Raw genomic sequence first — 17,998 nt, 5'->3', positions numbered from 1 at the left:
CGCATTACACACGACGCACTATCCAAACTCAAAGCTAGTCAGAAAACACAAATTCAAGGCTTTTTATATCAGGTTTTCATGTAAGTTCTGCATATTCTACAACACCTGCTGCTGCTTTAACAGATGTCTGACTTTCCTTGTTCCCCTTTTCAGAGTTTGACGATGAAAACCGAAAATGTTAATGCATCTAAAAACTAATTTCGTAGAAAGTCGGGCCACCTGCCAAACAAAATGATTGATTCTTGGTGAGGATCCAGGATTTTTTTTTTTTTTTTTCTGATTAATGATTTCTTTTCTTGAGAAATAAGGCATTTTTTTGAGGATTTTTTCTCATGAACCACTCAGCTGAAGGACAGATATCTGGTAAACGTCGGCCCTGATTGTGTGTCACAGTGTGTGTTTTGATGCAGATCCAGATAAATACTTTCTGCTGTTGAAATAACAAGTCGTAGTGGATTGTGCAGCCTTGGCAGGGGTGTGCACCGTCTGAGTTTAAAAAAACAAAAAAAAAAACAGAACCTGATTACATTTTCTCTGTGTTTGGATTACGCAACGCTGTCACAAGTGTTGTATCTGAGCTGAAATTCAGTCGACTTGTGGTGTTGTTGGGTCTAAATTGCTGGTTGACAACATCATCACAGCTCGAGATGTGCTTCAGATGATCTAAGGCGGAGAGTGAAACGGATGAAAATGCAAAAACTGAGCTGCAAACTGAATTAAAGTAGTATTTTCACCGCTGTTCTCTTTGATTAGGTTGAGAAAAGCCCCAAAACATGGATGACGTTTAAGTCAGTAAACCCATTTTGAACCAATTTACTCATCTTTTCTGTATTTGGCACGTCTTAAAGGATGACTAGGTTTGTTATATGAATACACAACTGTGTTTTTTAGCACTTTTTGAGCCACAAACGGCACATTTCTAGATGTAAACACTGTGCTTTTGTGCCTTATTACTTCCACCAAGGTGAAAGTGCAGCTTTGTTTGTTTTGAACTCTGTTTCTGTTCATTTTTACTCACTGTGGGTGAATAAAGCTGAATTGGAAAAACCTGTAATCAGCATGTGCAACATTTGTGTTAGAAACACTGGAAAAAGAAATGGCGGCTCTGCATGTTTTAATAGACAACAATGGAAAAACAGAAGCTGCAAACTGAATTAAAGAAATGTTTTCACCCGTATTCTCTTTGATTATGGTGCAGTCAATCTGACTTTTAGAACATTTTAACCCTCTAAACCTCACTACTGTCACATTTTTCCTCACTGTAGGCTCATTTTACACATCTTAAAGGATGACTAGTGGGAGTTTTACTGTTTTACAACACAGTAAGGTGACATTAATACACAATACTAACATTTTAACCCTCTAAGCACTACTATGTTCCCATTTTTACTCACTGTGGGCCCATTTTTCACCAAAATGTAAGGGCTGGAAATAGAGAAAGCTCAAAAAACTCAAATTTGTATATCTAAAAGCATGGCTATTAGGAATTTTACAACTACAAACTTGATATGTATGTAATATCAGTACACAATCCTGTTTTTCAGCGCTTTTTAGGCCAGAAGGGTTCAGTTTCAAGGTGCATACACTGTTCCTTTGTGCTTTCTGATGTTTATTGTAATCCAGTCTGATTCCATTTCCTCTGTGTTTGGATCATGCAACGCTGTCACAAGTGTTGCACAGATGCAGCCCTCTGATGCTCGCTTCTCTGGCGACTTGTGGCGATTTTTAGGTTTAAATTACTATCGACCAACATCATCACAGCTCGGGGTGTGCGTCAGATAATCTACGGTGGAGAGTAAAATGGCTAAAATGCTGCAAAATGCATTAAAGTAATATTTTGACTTCTATTTTTTTTAATTAGGGTGCATGTAATTGGAGTTTTATGACTTTTTTTTTTGCTCCTGCCTCATTTTTACTGCAACATAAAGTCCTGCACCTCTATGGAAACAGTTTACTTCAGTAAACCTACTCTAATTTACCCAACTGTTTAGGTTTGGCGTCTTATTTCAGTCCAGTTTGAGTCCATTTGGATCAACGCTGTCACCAGTGTTGCACAAATGCTCACTTCTCTGCTGACTTGTGGCTCTGCCGTGTCGAGGCGTGACCGAGGCTCTTCTTCTATCAGCCCGGCTTCATTAGCCGGAGCAGGACACGATCGGAGGCCCTTCAGCGCTCAGACACCGATCTGGGGGTCGGCGAAGGGGGAGGGAGGGAGGGAGGGAGAGGGAGGTCTAATTGTGTAATTGTATAATTTGCCCTCGCCGACGCCTGCAAGCACACAGGCAGATTTCATTACAGATTACACTGGGGCTCTTTGAAGGCACGCTGCCCCCGGAGGGCCTGCAGGGACTCAAGGCAAACAGAGTGGGAGGAATGGCGGCCGCGGAGCAGCGTAGCGTGGCCCGGCGTCCGGCGCTCTGCTCTCCTGCCAGGGTAAACAAGGAGGCTGCATAGCTCAGGAGCACAGCACAGCACAGATTAGGCTCTGTTAACATTCCTCCCTCCCCTCCCTGCCACTGCTGCTTTTTCCACGCTGCAAAAAAAAAGAAGTTCTCGCTTTATTAACTCGCATTCATCGTGTGAGGCCGGATCACCTTTTTATTTGCCCATCTATCAGCGGCGCGACGTCTCCGAGGCGTTCGATTTTGTCGGAAACGTATGAAATATGGACGTCATTAGTTTGTTGGGCGTTTTCTTTTTTTTGCATCCTGAGCCGTCGAAGGGGCGGGAGGTACAAGTCAGAAAGGTGCTGCTAATAACCGCAGATAAGGATGTGTGGCTCACAGGGGACGCTTTAGTTCAGGCTTAACCCTCTGAACTCCAGGCAGTTTCTGAGTGTTCCCGTCACATTTTGACTCACTTTTACTGTAATATAAAGTCCTGCAGGTCCTCTAGAAGGAGGGAGAACTCAGAAATGTACTTTGTTAGCAATACTGGAACAAGAAGGAGGCTCTACCTACTTCTTAACACCACTCTGCACATCAACTCCAGAAGCACGTTTCACCATGCATCTTCCAACAACTCGCTCCTCTGTGCAGCGTTTTCGAGCCATGCTGTCTGTACTATAGTTTACTTTCCTCTCGGTCTCTTTAATTTGTTGCTGTACTTGTTTTGTGTAAACACAGCCTGCAGTTCAACCGAGAAGTCCCTAAATTCTTGTCATGTGTTTGTTGCAGAATTTATGCAGAATCTGGTGTAAGCGGTTCATTTTTGGCAATTTGTTGTTTTAATTTTCCCGCCATATCACGCTTGATTAGTTCAAGGACCACTCGAAAGTTGGAAATCTAATGATTCTTTCTGTTTTTACACTTTCAACAGTTTCTACACTTCTTCATTTAAACAGGACGTGTAGAATAAAGTGATCTTTATGGATTTTTAAGTTTGAATTTGTTTAATTTTCAAGGTGCGTCACACATAATTCATTCAAAGACTGCCTGAAAGTTGGAAATCTAATGATTCTCTCTGTTTTTACAGTTTCTGATCAATGGTGTCATTTAGGTGTGGACAGGTTTTCTACACAGCACAGATATTTTACTATTTACGTTTTTATTTAGTTTCCATGCTCGACTCCGATCTGCTCTGTGTACACTGCCTGCAGTTCAACCAAAGAAGTCCTAGAATTTTTTTTGTTTTGTTTTTGGCAAATTTTTAAAAATGTGACATCTAAAATAAGGTGATTTTGATTAATTAACACGATTTTAGGTTTAAATTTGGGCAATTTTCCTCATGGAATGGCACATCACACATAATTGGGACTCCTGAAAGATGAAAATCCATCGATTCGTTTGGTTTCTGGCTCTGATAAATGATGTGACGTTGGCTGTTTCTTTTACAGATATCATGCCTTTGATGGCTGCCGTTGGGTTCTGGGGTTCAGAGGATGAACATAAATGAAAAGCATCCGATCAATACTTCAGCTCAACGGTTAATTTCCCTCAGACACTAATCGTTCAGCCGTGCTAACCGACACCATTGAGTTTGTTTTGCGTGTTTTTATGAGCGGTCTGGTTCGTATTACTGCGACCATCCTGAGGTTTCTTCGGTTTCCAGAGAAAATGTTTTCCGCTCCCCGTCCTCATTATCGGCCGTCCTCTCTCTCACCATCTCCACATCTCCATTACCGTCCTCTCGGCGTGAGGACGTGGAGACTCTTCCGCCCGCCGACCGGGACCCTCCGTCTGGCCGAGTGGCTCGTCACATGGCTCCTTCCTGCTCCGGTCGGCTAATTAGCGGTGGCTTAGCGGACATTAAGCAGCGATAGGGGTTTAATGTTTCTGGGCTAATCCCTCTCCTTTTGGCCAGGAAATCGGAGCCTCATATGTCATGAGGTGGACTTACATCCAGAGATTAAGTCTGGCAGTCTGAGGCTATTTACTGGCATTCAGGATGTGTGCAGTAAAGCTGCTGCCGCTGCCGCCACTTCGGCCCGTTCAGAAAACACTCGAGGCTTTTCACTAGCAAAGTGACGCCGCGCATTCAGATCGTACAGCGAGGAGGGCGTTAAGCTTATCCACAGCGACTCGCGGCACAAAGACGAGAAGCCTTTTCTGCTGCAGCTTATTCTGCTGCTTTCTACTATAATCTGTCTGGATGGGAGCCACATGCCCTCCAGAAAGAAAAAAAAGGGGAAAATATGAATATTGAAGCGAGATTACATTTTTAATTCTCCGACATCCAACGGGAGGAGAATGAAGGGATTAAATGTTGAAAGTGATAGCAGCAATATAAAGGCCGTTAACACAGACAGGCTGCGTATTAACACACGTCCCTGTGTTCATTAAACGATGGAGTGGCCGATAGCATCGAGCGCTGCGATAAGGATGGAAAGGACGATTATTGTTAACTGTTGAGTGGCAAAAGGAGAAAAATTAGAGGATTGTTTGATGTGCAACTGAGAATTTACAGTTATTTTTCAGAGCAGCAGCCTCATGGACGGTCGCTGCAAGTTCTTGAACATGGCATAAACTGAGCACCAATTACAGAATACACATTACTTTCGCCTTTGAAAGGAAAAACTGCAGCTTTCTGTTGAACTGGAGCAAGTTTCTACAAAAACTCTAAACTGGATTTTATGCAAGATGTCGTCATTTACCCTCAGAGATGTGGTGTTCCAACGGAAAACGTCACCAAATCTAAGCTTAGAAGTGCAATATGTTATAAAAATCACTTTATTCTACGAGTTATGCTTAAAAATCAGCCAAAAATAAAGCATCTGCTCCAATCACATTCTGTAAAAAAATAAAAATTCTACGCTTATTGGCGACGCTAAGAAGCCGTGATCGACTCTGCTGTCATGAACAGTCAGCTAACTAAAATTCAGGGATTTGTCGGCTGAACTGCAGCCCGTGTACAACAAAAACATATGGAAACAAATCAAAAAAGCAAAACATCTATAGTATCTAGTATCACCATTTTTTTCTCCCAGTGCTGGAAACATCTGTGTGCATTGGAAAAATGTTGAATTCAGGTTAGTTTTTATGATTTATGGCATTGTAAGTGCCTCCTTCTAGTCATTGTTGAGCTGTTTCTATAGCGGTGCAGGATTTTATATTGCAGTGAAAAACATCCAGAAACCACTTCATGCGATTAAAAGCAATTTTTTTAGTTCAACGATTTGAGAACTTTTGCTTCTATTTTGTTGGTGGAGAAGTGACAGAAAAATTGAGATTGCAGTGGAATAACTGTCCCCGGTTGAACTCGTGCTAATGATCGTTTCATGGGGAGCATCTTAACACAAAAAGGCTCATTTGAAAAACAACAAAAGGTTTGATCTTCTAAGCAGAGACGTCACGCTGAAATGCGGCGGCCGCAGTGAAAATATTTGCAGTTCTGTTGTTTCATTTGCCTTTTTAACAATCTCTTTGAACGGCACCTCTGTCCCGGAGGTTTGCTGCTTTGCTTCACATCATCACCATCTCCCCTCTCCATCGCTCTGTGTTTTCACACGTCCGTCTTTCCCGACTGTAGTGGCGCGACAAAAGAGCGGGTGAAACATTAATGATGACCACGGGGCATGGGGCGGCAGCAGAGTCGCCGTCTCACTGTTTGGGTCGAGTGCGAAGCTGCTTGATGCGGTCGCAGCTCTGCAGCGACGTTTACATCCAGACTTTGATTTCATTCGGGCGGCCGACTGTCTCTCCGTCACAGAAACACGTCCATATTCTGCTTCTGGCACCGGTTTTGCTGAGCAGCTGACGTGGACTGGGAGTTGGTTTGGAGCATCGTGGCCTGTCTGACGCCGCTGCCATGTGTTGGGCTGTTTTTCTGCTTTGCAACAGCACCTGCTGCCTGCTGCTGCACCATACAGTCCGTATACGTGTCCATCTGTAGCCCCTATAAAAAACATTCACCCCCTTTTGGAGGTTTTCCTTTCTGCTGCTTTTCAACACTGAATTAATTTGATTTCACTTCTTCTGACAAGAACTTACAAATATATGAACTCATGTAACCTCACAGAACTTCAGCGGCTTTGCGAAGAAAAATGTGGTAAAACTGCAGCGTCCAGATGTTCAGGCTGATGGAGACTCAACGTGCATCTGCTAAATACTGACTTGAATACTTGTGTAATCACTGATTTTGTATTTTTGTTTAACTGATATTATGTTGCTGAAATCAGTTTTCACTTTGGCATGAAAGAGTCTTTAAAAATCTTGTCAAAAAAAGCCAAGTTATATTGATAATGAGTAGAATAAATTTAGTTTTTTTTAAAAAACTATTTTGAATGTTAATTTTTAAAAACAATTTACTGTTATTACATATTCCCTCTGTTTTGTTAATTACAAGTGATATCGAGCAAAATTATAGAAAAAAGATAATAATTTACACATTACCTCTAAAAAAGAAGCTTGAAATATTGTCTATATCAAAGGTGTTTGTTTTTACAAATATAATTTAAACATTTTTTTTCAATCAATTAACTTTTTCTGTGCTATATTAAATCGACAAAAATATTGTTATTCAAAAGACAATTAGGGTCTGAAAAATGTAAAGTTATTTTTTAAAGTATGATTTTATAGATTTTGCCACTTTTATTAACTTACAGATAATAACGAGTAAAACCAAAAATAGATTAATTTACAATTTAATGCTAAAAAAAAGTCCACATTAAATAATAAAATCTTTTTTTTCTCTTTTTTGAAAAAAATTAACTTGTCATTTTACAATTTATGACTGTGAAACTACAGTTTTACTACAAATATCATTATTTTAAAGGTATTTGCTGTTATTTTCACCACTTTTACTTCCACAATATTACAGTATTTTATCTTAACTGTAATTTTGTTGCACCCTTGCTGCCAGTTTTTCAGATTTGTGTTGCTGATTTATTTATTTACAGTGTATGCTTCCTTTTTTTCTGCAGCTTTTACATCCAGTCCTCTACCGTTGTCTCCAGCGTCTCCATCACTTCATTCCTCTCGTTTCTCTCTGATTCCCCTCCGACTGTCTCCCTCCATACGGAACAACAAAGGCGGCTCAACGTGGCATCGGGCCGGTCGAGAGCTCGCCGAGGGGGCGGAGACGCCTTCCCGCCTTTCTGGAGTCACGCTAGCTGACAGAACGTCGACAAGCCGTCGCTCATCGCTCTTTGTTCACCTGCACCTGAACTCGGCACGTCTCTGAGCTCCGTAGCAGCTCACGTCAGCGCTGAGAGGCCTGACGCCTGCCGGCTTTTTGATCCGCACGACGGCGGCGTTTAGTTGGGTGCTCTGGGGAGGAGGTTTCAGAAGTCGCATAATGCCAATTACAGGTTTAAAACCCAGATCGGGCCTCATACAAATCTAATCGCCTGCATAAATCTGCTGATTGTCACCCAGCGGCTCATAAAAGCAACTTTCTGAGGAAATGTTGTGGCTGCTGCAGATGAAGTCTTTCATCACGGCGACACGTGGAACGATAAAACGCAGATTAAGTGGGAATAAAAGGCGGCACAGCGTGGCTTAAATAACGTGAAGAGTCGATATCTGCACCTCACGGGGACGTTTCTTCACCTTTTCATTATGTAGTGAGGTTTGCTAATAATTCACACATCAGAGCGTCTTTTACATTCGGGGCTGCAGCGGATGTTTTCATTTTTCCGTCAATGTCACCTCCTTTAAACTTAGAATTTAGAGGCGACAAAGGTATTTTCAGTGCAGTTTGTTTGTCCGGTAGAAGGATTATGCTAAAGGCTCGACTTCATGAAACTTACTGGATTCCTTAAAATAGTGTTTAGATGAGTAGAATAACAGTAAAACAAGACAGAACACCTGGAAGATGAGTTATTACTGTCATTCCAGAAAGGATTTTGCACTGTGGAACATTTCAGTGACATGTGCAGGAGAGAGCAACAGAAAGATGGCGCAAAAAACATCAAGAAATCAATTATAATTTAAATAAATTCAAGTTACTGCTGTTGTTCCACACTCATATGGATCCTGCTGCTCTCTGATTCTGCAGTTATTCAACAAACTCAGAGGAAATACTCCCAAACAACCGGAAGCAACGACCTAAACTTCATCTCCTGTTGGTTAAAACCTGCATTACATTCATTTCTGGTGCTTTTCAATCATCTAAGATGTTAGCGACTCTTATTTTTACAGACATTTCAGTTTTTAAAAAGGCGATTCTGGCAGTAAATTGTGTCTTTTGCACAGTTTGGGGACTAACTTTCAATTCAGGGTTGATCCATTTAGATTTAGGGTTGAGTTTGGACTTTGATATCAGTTTTTCTACTTTAGATCAAAGTTATTTTGCTTTTCAGGCACTTTGCTCTGCACTTCATCAGACTGGTTTTCTCAAACTTTCAGACAAAGTCCTTCATCTCGAGCTCATAAATGGTGCTACTTTGCTCTGTTTCACTAGTTTTGTCATATTTTACCCCCTGCAGACTCTTAAAACAGAACAAAATGACATTATTTGAGCGTAAAATGCGATTAAAAGAAAGAAAAGAGTAATTAAGAATTCACCATTTTCATTACCTGCATCTTCTGGGTCTTCGTCATAGTCTTCATCGTCACCGGATGACAGAGAATCTGCAAGAAGGAAAAAAAGTGAAATTAACAGAATCCACAAACGTCTTTTCCCCTCAGACTCCCTGAACTCTGTTGGCTATCAGATAACAAGCAAATTACATCTGGAAACTTCTGAGCCCAGATTCTATTTTGTGCGAGACGAGGAGGAGGAGGAGGAGGAGGAGGAGGAGGGAGAAAAAAGAAAGCAAAGCAGGAATTCAGTGCATGTTAAACGCTCTCAGATTAAATGGAGTGTGTTCGCAAAGATGCACGGACGCATGAATGCACATTAAAAGCGACTGTTCATTGAGAAAGCCATGAATGAGTCCACAGTTCTCCGTAGCGCGGCGGCTCGCTCAGATATTACAACCTAAACATTTCCACAGACGTTACAAATGAGAGGGTCATTAGTGCTGCTGCGTGAGAGCACATGTGCAAAGAAAGAAAAAAAAGCCCAACAGTCTGACGTCTAATTATCCTCCAGCCACAGATACAACTGTTTAGATTCGCTGCATCGCGCATTTCGGGGTTGTTGTAATTATTTTCGATGTGACCTTGAAGTTTTCTGGTTCAGCTCCGCGGGTTTTGGTTAATGAGAGCCAGCTGTTACCTCGACAACCCCGGTGAGCTAAAACTGCTCCTGAAACTCCTGACTAGCAGGTTTTTTTGGGGGGGAGTTTTTTATTCTATCTGACACCTTCACAGTCCACAAATCTGCTCTGCTATCGTGGCGCAGCTTTGCAGAAAGACGGCGTTTTAAATCGCTTTACAGACTGGATGAGCAACAAACAACACTCATATTTATATTTAGAACTATTTATTTATATTACGCTGCTTATTTGCACTATTTCACGACATGCATGTATGTTTATATCTGGGCTTGCACTGTTTGTTAATGTGTATTTTTATATTTTGTTCTTACACTATTCTATTTTAAATGTGTGTTTTTCTACTTATGTTTGCACGGTTTTGTATATGTACATTTATCTGTCTTGTATGTGTTTAACTGCTGCTGACAACACTGTGAATTCTCCACTGTGAGATAAATAAAGGCATATCTTATCACAGTAAATAAGAAATAAATTAAGAAAACACTGTCAAGATAAACATCACGATAAAGACGGTGCGAGTGATTAAGGAAACTAGTGAAACCAGGAGAAAGCAGGAGCGCTGAAGCTTTTTTCAGACGGCATTTTGTCTTTCTGACGTTAGATTTTTTTTACAAAGTTTAATTCAAACATACCAACGAAAGTACTTAAATTGCACAGTAATTGCACTAATAAACAGCAGGCTAAATCTAAATTCAAGCTACGCAATGACTTGCTGTTAGCTTCTGCTCCATCCTGTCTCCATGTCGGGAATCATTTATAACTAGAACTAATTAATGAAGTTGTTCCATGTGTGTAGTTCTGTATTTTTGTGGATCCTGCTGCCGTTTGATGCTGCAGGTATTTCACAAACTCAGAGGAAATAGTTTTAAACAGCTGGAAGCGACAAACAAAAAATTAGATTCATTACTTGTGAGTCTCGTTAATCTAAGATGTTATAGACAGTTGAAGTTTTTTCTGTTTCTGGACAAATATTGATGCTGAAATGTGGTAAAGATCCCTCCTCAAGTCCTTCACTCTGAACGCATCGCTTATCGTGTCTCTTCATTAACAGCTCAGATTTGTGGTCTGCTGATACTTTACGAGGCCAAAGCTAATAAGAATTGCGTTACGACTGAGTGAGCGCAGAAAGCGTTTAGATGCCGTCAGATGAACAGAAAGGAGGTTCTGCACGTTCCACTGGATCGAAGTGGACTGACAGGTCCACACGATTAATTGGCAAAATACTAAGGCCATGTTTACACATCGACAAAAACGGATCTACGTTTTCAAAAATAACATTGTTCACATCAGACAGTTTTCAAAAAAATCTTTGTTTCACAAACCCGCATAAACACATCGTTAAGAGCTATCATGAGCTGCCAGACCTATAGGGGGCAGTGTAACGAGAAGCATAAAGTCATGCTAGCCAATCAGAATCCAGAAAAAAACACAACAAATGGCATGAATTACTTCCTGTTACTTAACGATAATGGCACGAGGGTCGTTTCTTCTCCTCTGCTCCACCACATAATAGAACATTTCTGAATATAAATGCAAAAAGTGTTGCACAAACATAAAAACCAGCGCTGCTTGAACAGCATCCATTTCTATCACAGCAGCCAAACTATAAACGTGGTCGCACACATGTGACGCTGACGACGCTTTTGTCGCACACTATGACATCAAACTCCGCCTCCTCCGGTCTACATGCAAACGTAAAGACGGAGTTTTTCCAAATCTCCACTGTGGCCAGAGTTTTCAGATGTGATCGTTTTCGGTGACTTGTAGCTTCGTTTACATCTAAATCAAAGGCCCATTGAAATATCATTGTTTTTGCTACGTGTAAATGGGGCCTGAATCTGGTTCCCAATCTGGAGTGACCCTCCGATCTCAGGAGGCATGAAGGGATTTTGTAATTATAGTCAGATTTCTTTTGCTCTTTTTACGGTTTATTGGCGTTTTATTAATAAAATACTGGGATATTGAGAGAACAGAGTCCTTTAGGGAATGATCAAGACAACTGAACTTGCAGGCTTAATAAATAAAATGCTGCTTTAGCTTAGACTTAATGCGGCAGAACAGGAGATGGCTGTTAAGTAGCACAAAGTAAAAGGGATAAAGGAGTATGTTGTGCAAAAGGCTGAAGATGAAAACATCAAGTGATGCTGCTGAGTGTCAGTTTGCTTCCTCTAAAACTGCTCTAAACCCAGATTATTTCCCTTTTTTATCGTCTGAAGCCAATAAACCTCCAGAGTCTGACGCTGCATCTGCAAAACCTCCAGCCTCCTTCATGCGTTTCATTCACTCCGGCTCGCAGACAGCTCACATCGCACCTCCTTGTTTCCAGCATGTGTACCGCGAGCGTACGATATGATTTCTGCTGTCTGGACGCCATCCAGGTGCTAAATCTGATACCGCTGCTAAATATCTGACACCTTGCTCAAATATTTGAGGAAAAACACAATAGTCTGTGTGTGCTTTAGGCCGAGCCGAGGCTGCTGTGTTTAAAGTAGAGGGAGGAGAACAGGATATTGCTGCAAGAAAAAAAAAAAAGAGCCAGACTTCTCGAGTTGTTTAAGCGTGGTGCTAAAACGATACGAAGTGCACTGACAACAGGCTGCGATGAATTTGCTTCCTGTGTGGTTTAAACTCCGGAGACGCTGCAGGCGAATCCAGTTATCTCGCTTTATTTATGTTTGTTTAAAAAAATTTAAAGCAGAATGCGACTTGGCGAGATGGATTTCTTCCTCCTGCAGTCTGGAGCTGATGTGCGCCGCAGATCCACCTCTGATCGGACCTGGAAAAGGCCATTTTCTACGCCGGCTTGCAGCCAAACTCCTGCATCTGTGTGTGGAGGAGGAAGAGGAGGAGGAGGAGGCAGGGAGGAGGGCGCCGAGCTGAGAGGGAGCGAACTCTCTCATTTCTTGCCACCCCATCTGTTTTCAATGATGAAATGTTTGGAGCTAATTGCTTTCTAATTAGTTGTCAATAACAGGCTCAGCTGGTGTCCGCGAGTTTTACGGGAAAACGCCGCCCGGCTTTTAAGCTACTGCTTGCTCCCTCCTGACCTCCAGCACACCTCCCCGCATTCCTATTAGAGCTGCGCCGCCCGCACTTGTTTAAAACGTTACTCGGCCGCTCGCGCGATAATGAATTTCACCTTTGACGGTGCGTCGGGGTTTGGAGGAATCTGTGCAACGAAATAAGAAAAAATAAAAGTGGTGCAGCTTGGCAGGAGGAGAGAATAATAGAAGTTTCCTCCTGAGCTAAGCTTTCACTGTTTCCCTGTGAAGCGTTATAAAAAGCTGTCATGTCGAGACGCCGCTACTGTAACTGCTGGAGTGTGTTTATTGATAGGAAACACTTTGGAGTCTGTCAGAGCAGCAGAAACGCCGAGGCAGGTTTGGGTTTCAGAGGCTCCGCGGGAGGAAGCCGAAGTGCCTGTTTCTGCCGGAGCGACTCGAGTATCTTGGAAAATTCACACGATGAGTTTTGTATCTCGTCTGAAGACGTTCTCACACAGTTTCCCACATTTTGATGTTTCACTGAAACACGTCTGTTACTTCGGTTAACTCCTACTGAAACCTTTGAAGCCCGAAAACCCGCTGGCAGGTTTGAAAGGCGTTATCTTTGGAAAATTTACTGGAGCCAGAAGAATAGTTGCATTTTCTTTCTGACGGTCTGTGACGAGCTGTTTCATCAGAAAACCAAATCTAAACTTAAAATAGTGGCATCTCATTAAAATCACTCGTCTCAGTTAAAATTTGGCAAAAAAATATACCGTTTGGTCGAACCAGATTCTGTAAAAATAGAAAAATTCTGTGTTCTCTGTGTAAACTAAGAAGCCATGAGTGACTCAGCTGTGACCAACAGTCATGTGATCATAAATCAGAGACTTTTGGGTTGAACTGTAGGATGTGTTAGAGCACCGAGCAGACAGGAGACAAGTTGTATGTGTTGATTCCAGTTTTTACATTTGTTGTACAATAAATAAAGATATTCAACTTTCATTTTTTATTTCTTTCAATGATTTTAAGATGTTTTAGCTTTGTAATTGTTGGATTTTCAGTTTTTTGTACAGTCTACAAACTAATCATCTGCGAATGTCTGGAAAAAAATCCAAATTTAATGGTGATATTTCCTCAAAATAACTTTTTTCTATGTGCTCATTTTAAAAAATGCCAAAAATAAAGCATTAGCTCTGAGCAGATTCTGTTGAACACAAAAAATTCTGCGTTATTTAGCGCAATCGTGGAGCCCTTATTGACTCTACTGTGACAAACAGTTACGCAACAACAATTCAAGGACTTTGTCGCTGCACTAGGTCGAACTACAGTCAGTGTTTTCATATAGCAAAAAGAAAACAATAATAAAATCAAATAAAAACTTAAGCAGTTAATTATATTTAGTATGTAAAGCCACCATTTAGTTTCCAGTGTTGGCAGCAACTGTGGGCACTTGGAAAAAAGGTGTAGATGCTGATTTCAAGTTTTTGCAATCTTTGTAAAAATAAATAAAGTTATTTTTAACTATATGTTGTTGTAAGTTTGTTACGCTGCACACAAGACATTTCTGAGTTCTCTATCCTTCTAATCCTGGTTGTTCTGTTTCCATAGAGGTGAAGGACTTTATACTGCAGTGAAGAATGAGGCCACAGCGACAAAATGTGACAAAAAAGTGATTAAATACTTATCAATACACCTTGTTTAAAGATTTATGTCGTGCTTGTTGCCGTGTAAAGTTGTGCGTAGCAGTGCAGCCTGCAGAAAGCATTCATCTTCATATTCTTTAGCTGCACGGTAGCAGGAGTCGCCCTCGCAGTGCGCATTCTGCCTGGACTCTCCACTGGTTGGTGTAAACTCTCACCTGTCACCCTGATGGTGTAGTTGCTGAGCAGCGTGTTGCTGTGCGCGAGTCGACACGAGTAAACTCCCGAGTCCTCGTACGACACGTTGATGATCCGCAGCATCCTCTGGCCCAGGCGGGTCCGGTTGCCCGGCACGAGTCCGGCGCCGTCCTTGAACCAGACGACGGGCTCCGAGTGGTCCTCCAGGTCGCACAACATCTCCAGGGTGTCGCCCATCCCCAGAACATAGTCCTCCAGGAAGGCTGTCTCGCTGGACACCGAGTCTGAAGCAAGAAGGAGAAGAAAGTTGTTTTTAACATATGACAAGATACTTATAAATTAACTTGTGATCCTGTACGTCAAACTAAATCCAACATGTCAAAGCCTGGACATGCAGTGGGGTTATGAATACTTTTTTCTTTTTTTCTTTTTTTTTTCAATTTAATTTGCTTTTTTTTGGCATGAAAGTTAGAACAATATTACAAAAAAATAATAAAAGATAATTACAGACCACACAAAACACATTCATCATTCAGTTCCCTTCTCGAATGCAGATTTCTTTCTTTATTTTTTTTGCAATTCAATTTGTTTAATTGGCATGAAAATGAGTTCAACATCGCCAAAGCATCAATGAAAACATGATACGTTTCATTCACAAAGGGACAAAACAAAAACAAATCAACAAGACCAAATATCTAATAATGAATTATTATAATTAATAATACAAATCAGAATTAGATTATTTGTATTTGCATGATTGGACAGTGAGCACATTTGTGGTCGGTAAAACAAGACATTTGAGGATGATAATGGGAGTTTTTATTCACTAAATTAATCTTAAATTGCATAAAAGGTCTTTTAAAAACTGTCAACTACCTGTTAAATCTGAACCACCTTCTCGTCTGCAGGTATAACTGGTAGAATTCTAATAAATGAGAGTTTAATATTTTGCATTAATGCCTTTTCTTCCTTGGTGGTGTAATTAAGAGGTAAACTCAGTCGTAAAGTTTTGGTCTACACTCCAGCTCCTCTAAAACAAAGACACAGTGCTGCTAATTTAACTGCTCATCAGCTAATCAGCCTCTGGAAGGTAAAAAAAAAAACATGCAACTTCTTCTCGCAGAAGGAGGCGACAGATCTGGGCTGTGTGGAAATAAACGTCCTCCCTGTCGAGCACCAGCTCATTTACAGGAAAGATCAACATGTTTACGGGTCTGGAGGAACAAACAAACTCCCCTCGTGTCTCCTCTCGTCCTCTAATCGTCTTCGAACTCAATCACACGTCGGGGAGAGGCGATGTCGTGCTCTCTCTGGTTGCCCTGGTAACCATTCACGACGTACGCAAGGACACTCGGATGCACGCGTGCATGCTTTCACATATGCAAAAAAAAAAACAAAAAAAACAGTCCTGTTTGGATGCTCTAACAGCCACACGAGGAAACCCTGAATGAGGAGTGCCGAGAGCCTGATCCAGTGACCCGCCGCCGGAGCCGCTGACAGGCCTCAAACCTGAGATCAGGAGATCGAAGCCGAGAGGCAAGGTTGAAACCAGGAGCGGCCCAGACAAGACAATCTTCACGGGGAATACGTAATGGGCTCCCTGAATTATAGATGAGCTGTTTCAGCGCGAGGCTGCAGCTGTGCGGACCCTCGCAGGCCGACGGAGGAACCAGAAGGTAACGCTGCCAGAGTCGCTTTGAAATATGTCTGAATGAACGCCGTGGTGTAACTCCACAAAGCCCGGGCTGCAGGGACAGAAGTGGAGCTCAAATCACCGACAACATGGACGAAATTACAAAAAGCACCTGTTGTGTCCATCAGTCTGGTTAATGTGTCACCTGAAAGCTTCACGTTTGACCCGAAAAGTTCAAGATTTTTATGTTTCTAGTAAAATCTGGGGACTGGAAATGGTTTATTAAGCTTAGATTCGACTCAGTTTTTGGACCAAACACCATCATACCGTTGAAAAACCAGTGATTCTTGGTGTATTCACAGTTTGTTGCTTTGGCAAATGGTGTACATTTGGCAGTTTTTCAAAACAATGACATGTTTTTCAAACCTGAAAGAAGCCTTTTGGTGCATGAGACACATAGAAAAAAGGGATTTTGATGAAATATCTCAATTTCAAGCTTAGATTTTTCCTTTTTTTTGGGACAAATTCTCTCACAAAGTTGAAAATCCAATGTTTCTTTGTGCTTTTACAGTCAGTGGTTTTGATAAATGGTATCAACAGAGTAAATGACGAGCTCAAAGATTGTTGCAAAGTTGGAAATCCAACATTTTTTTCAAACTTTCAGCCACATTTTGGTATTTCAAGGGTTAAATTAATCGCCAGCTATCGAAATAACAAGTTGAAATTCTCAGATTCTAGCTTCTAAAATTGGGATATTTTCCAGTTTCCTTCCTCTTCTATGACTACAAACTGAATCTCTTTAAGACCAAACAAGACATTCGTCATCCTTTACCACCATTTTCCAACCATTTATGGCCCAAACAACAAATTAATTAAGCGAGAAAATAATCAGCGGATTCATCGATAATGTAAATGATTGTTATCTGCAGCCCTAATTACCTCTAAATCACCAAACCAGCACATGGATCTCATCTCGTCTTGATGTAAAACCAAAATATGCAAAGTACCCAACAACTACAGCCATTAGATAAAAGTAGTCGCACAAAAACGCCGCATTTATTCACATAAACACGATATAGTTCTTCTTAAACGGAGCGAATGGGATGAATGAATTGTGAATCGTTGCCTCTGTCTTATTAAGAATCCAGAAGTAAATAATGTGCTTAACGTGGCCGCGCAGCTCTCGACGTGGCCTCCGGCTTTGACAACGATATTTACTGCGCTTTTTGTTAAGACAAAAAGGCCCATTCAGGAGAAGAAAAACAGCGATTCAACAGAACATAAATCCAGACGCAGCGTGAACGGGCCGCTACCTTTTGTGTGTTACTGTGAGAGACACGTAGAAAATAGACCGCAGAATATCTTCAGGTCTTAAACACGGGGAATTGGGCTTTATGGGGGTAGATATAATAATCTCCAGAGACTCGTAGCTCATTCTGGCTTTACGGCGGCCGAGCACTCGAGCACAGCCTCCTCTGGCAGCGCTGAATGAGCTGCCGCAGCATCGAGGCTCGACTGGAACGGCTTCTTTGTATTAAGAACATATTTATGTCTTAACCCTCCGAAACCCCAAAACCCGCCGGTGGCTTCAAAAAGCACGACATCTTTAAAGAAATTCAGCAAAATTACATCATTTATCAGAAACTGTAATAAAGACAAAAATTGAAGGACTTTTATCTTTCCAGCAATTAATCATTTGTAAGTATCTAGAAAAATGACCCAAACTCAAAGACACTTTATTCTGCCAAAAATCAAGCCTTCGTTCTAACTACCTTCTGTCAAAAACAAAAAATTCTGCATTTCTTTAGCATAACTGTAAATCCATTATTGATTGAGCTGTGACCAACAGTTATGTGACAAAAATTCAAGAACTTATCAGATGAACTCGGTTGATTGATTGGAGAAATCACCAGCTGTACCTTTAATTCACATTCTACTC

General features: G+C 41.3%; 1 protein-coding gene across 6 annotated transcripts in view; it reads right to left on the bottom strand.

The window, feature by feature from the left end:
- The window catches only part of fgfr3 (fibroblast growth factor receptor 3), a 99,116-nt gene that overhangs the window by 49,252 nt on the left and 31,866 nt on the right, over positions 1-17,998 (bottom strand). For 4 of the 6 annotated variants that reach the window (XM_008289589.1, XM_008289583.1, XM_008289584.1 and 1 more), the window contains exons 3-4: positions 14,447-14,710; positions 8,946-9,011 (exon numbers count right to left, since the gene is read on the bottom strand). In XM_008289589.1, coding sequence (XP_008287811.1) covers positions 8,946-9,011; positions 14,447-14,710 — 330 coding nt within the window. The remainder of the gene's footprint in view (positions 1-8,945; positions 9,012-14,446; positions 14,711-17,998) is intronic. The other 2 variants (XM_008289587.1, XM_008289588.1) reach the window with 1 other exon arrangement.

Source organism: Stegastes partitus, unplaced genomic scaffold (assembly GCF_000690725.1).
Source record: "Stegastes partitus isolate 25-593 unplaced genomic scaffold, Stegastes_partitus-1.0.2 Scaffold623, whole genome shotgun sequence".
Taxonomy (NCBI): Eukaryota; Metazoa; Chordata; class Actinopteri; family Pomacentridae; genus Stegastes; species Stegastes partitus.
This window is presented reverse-complemented; position numbering and strand designations above follow the sequence as displayed.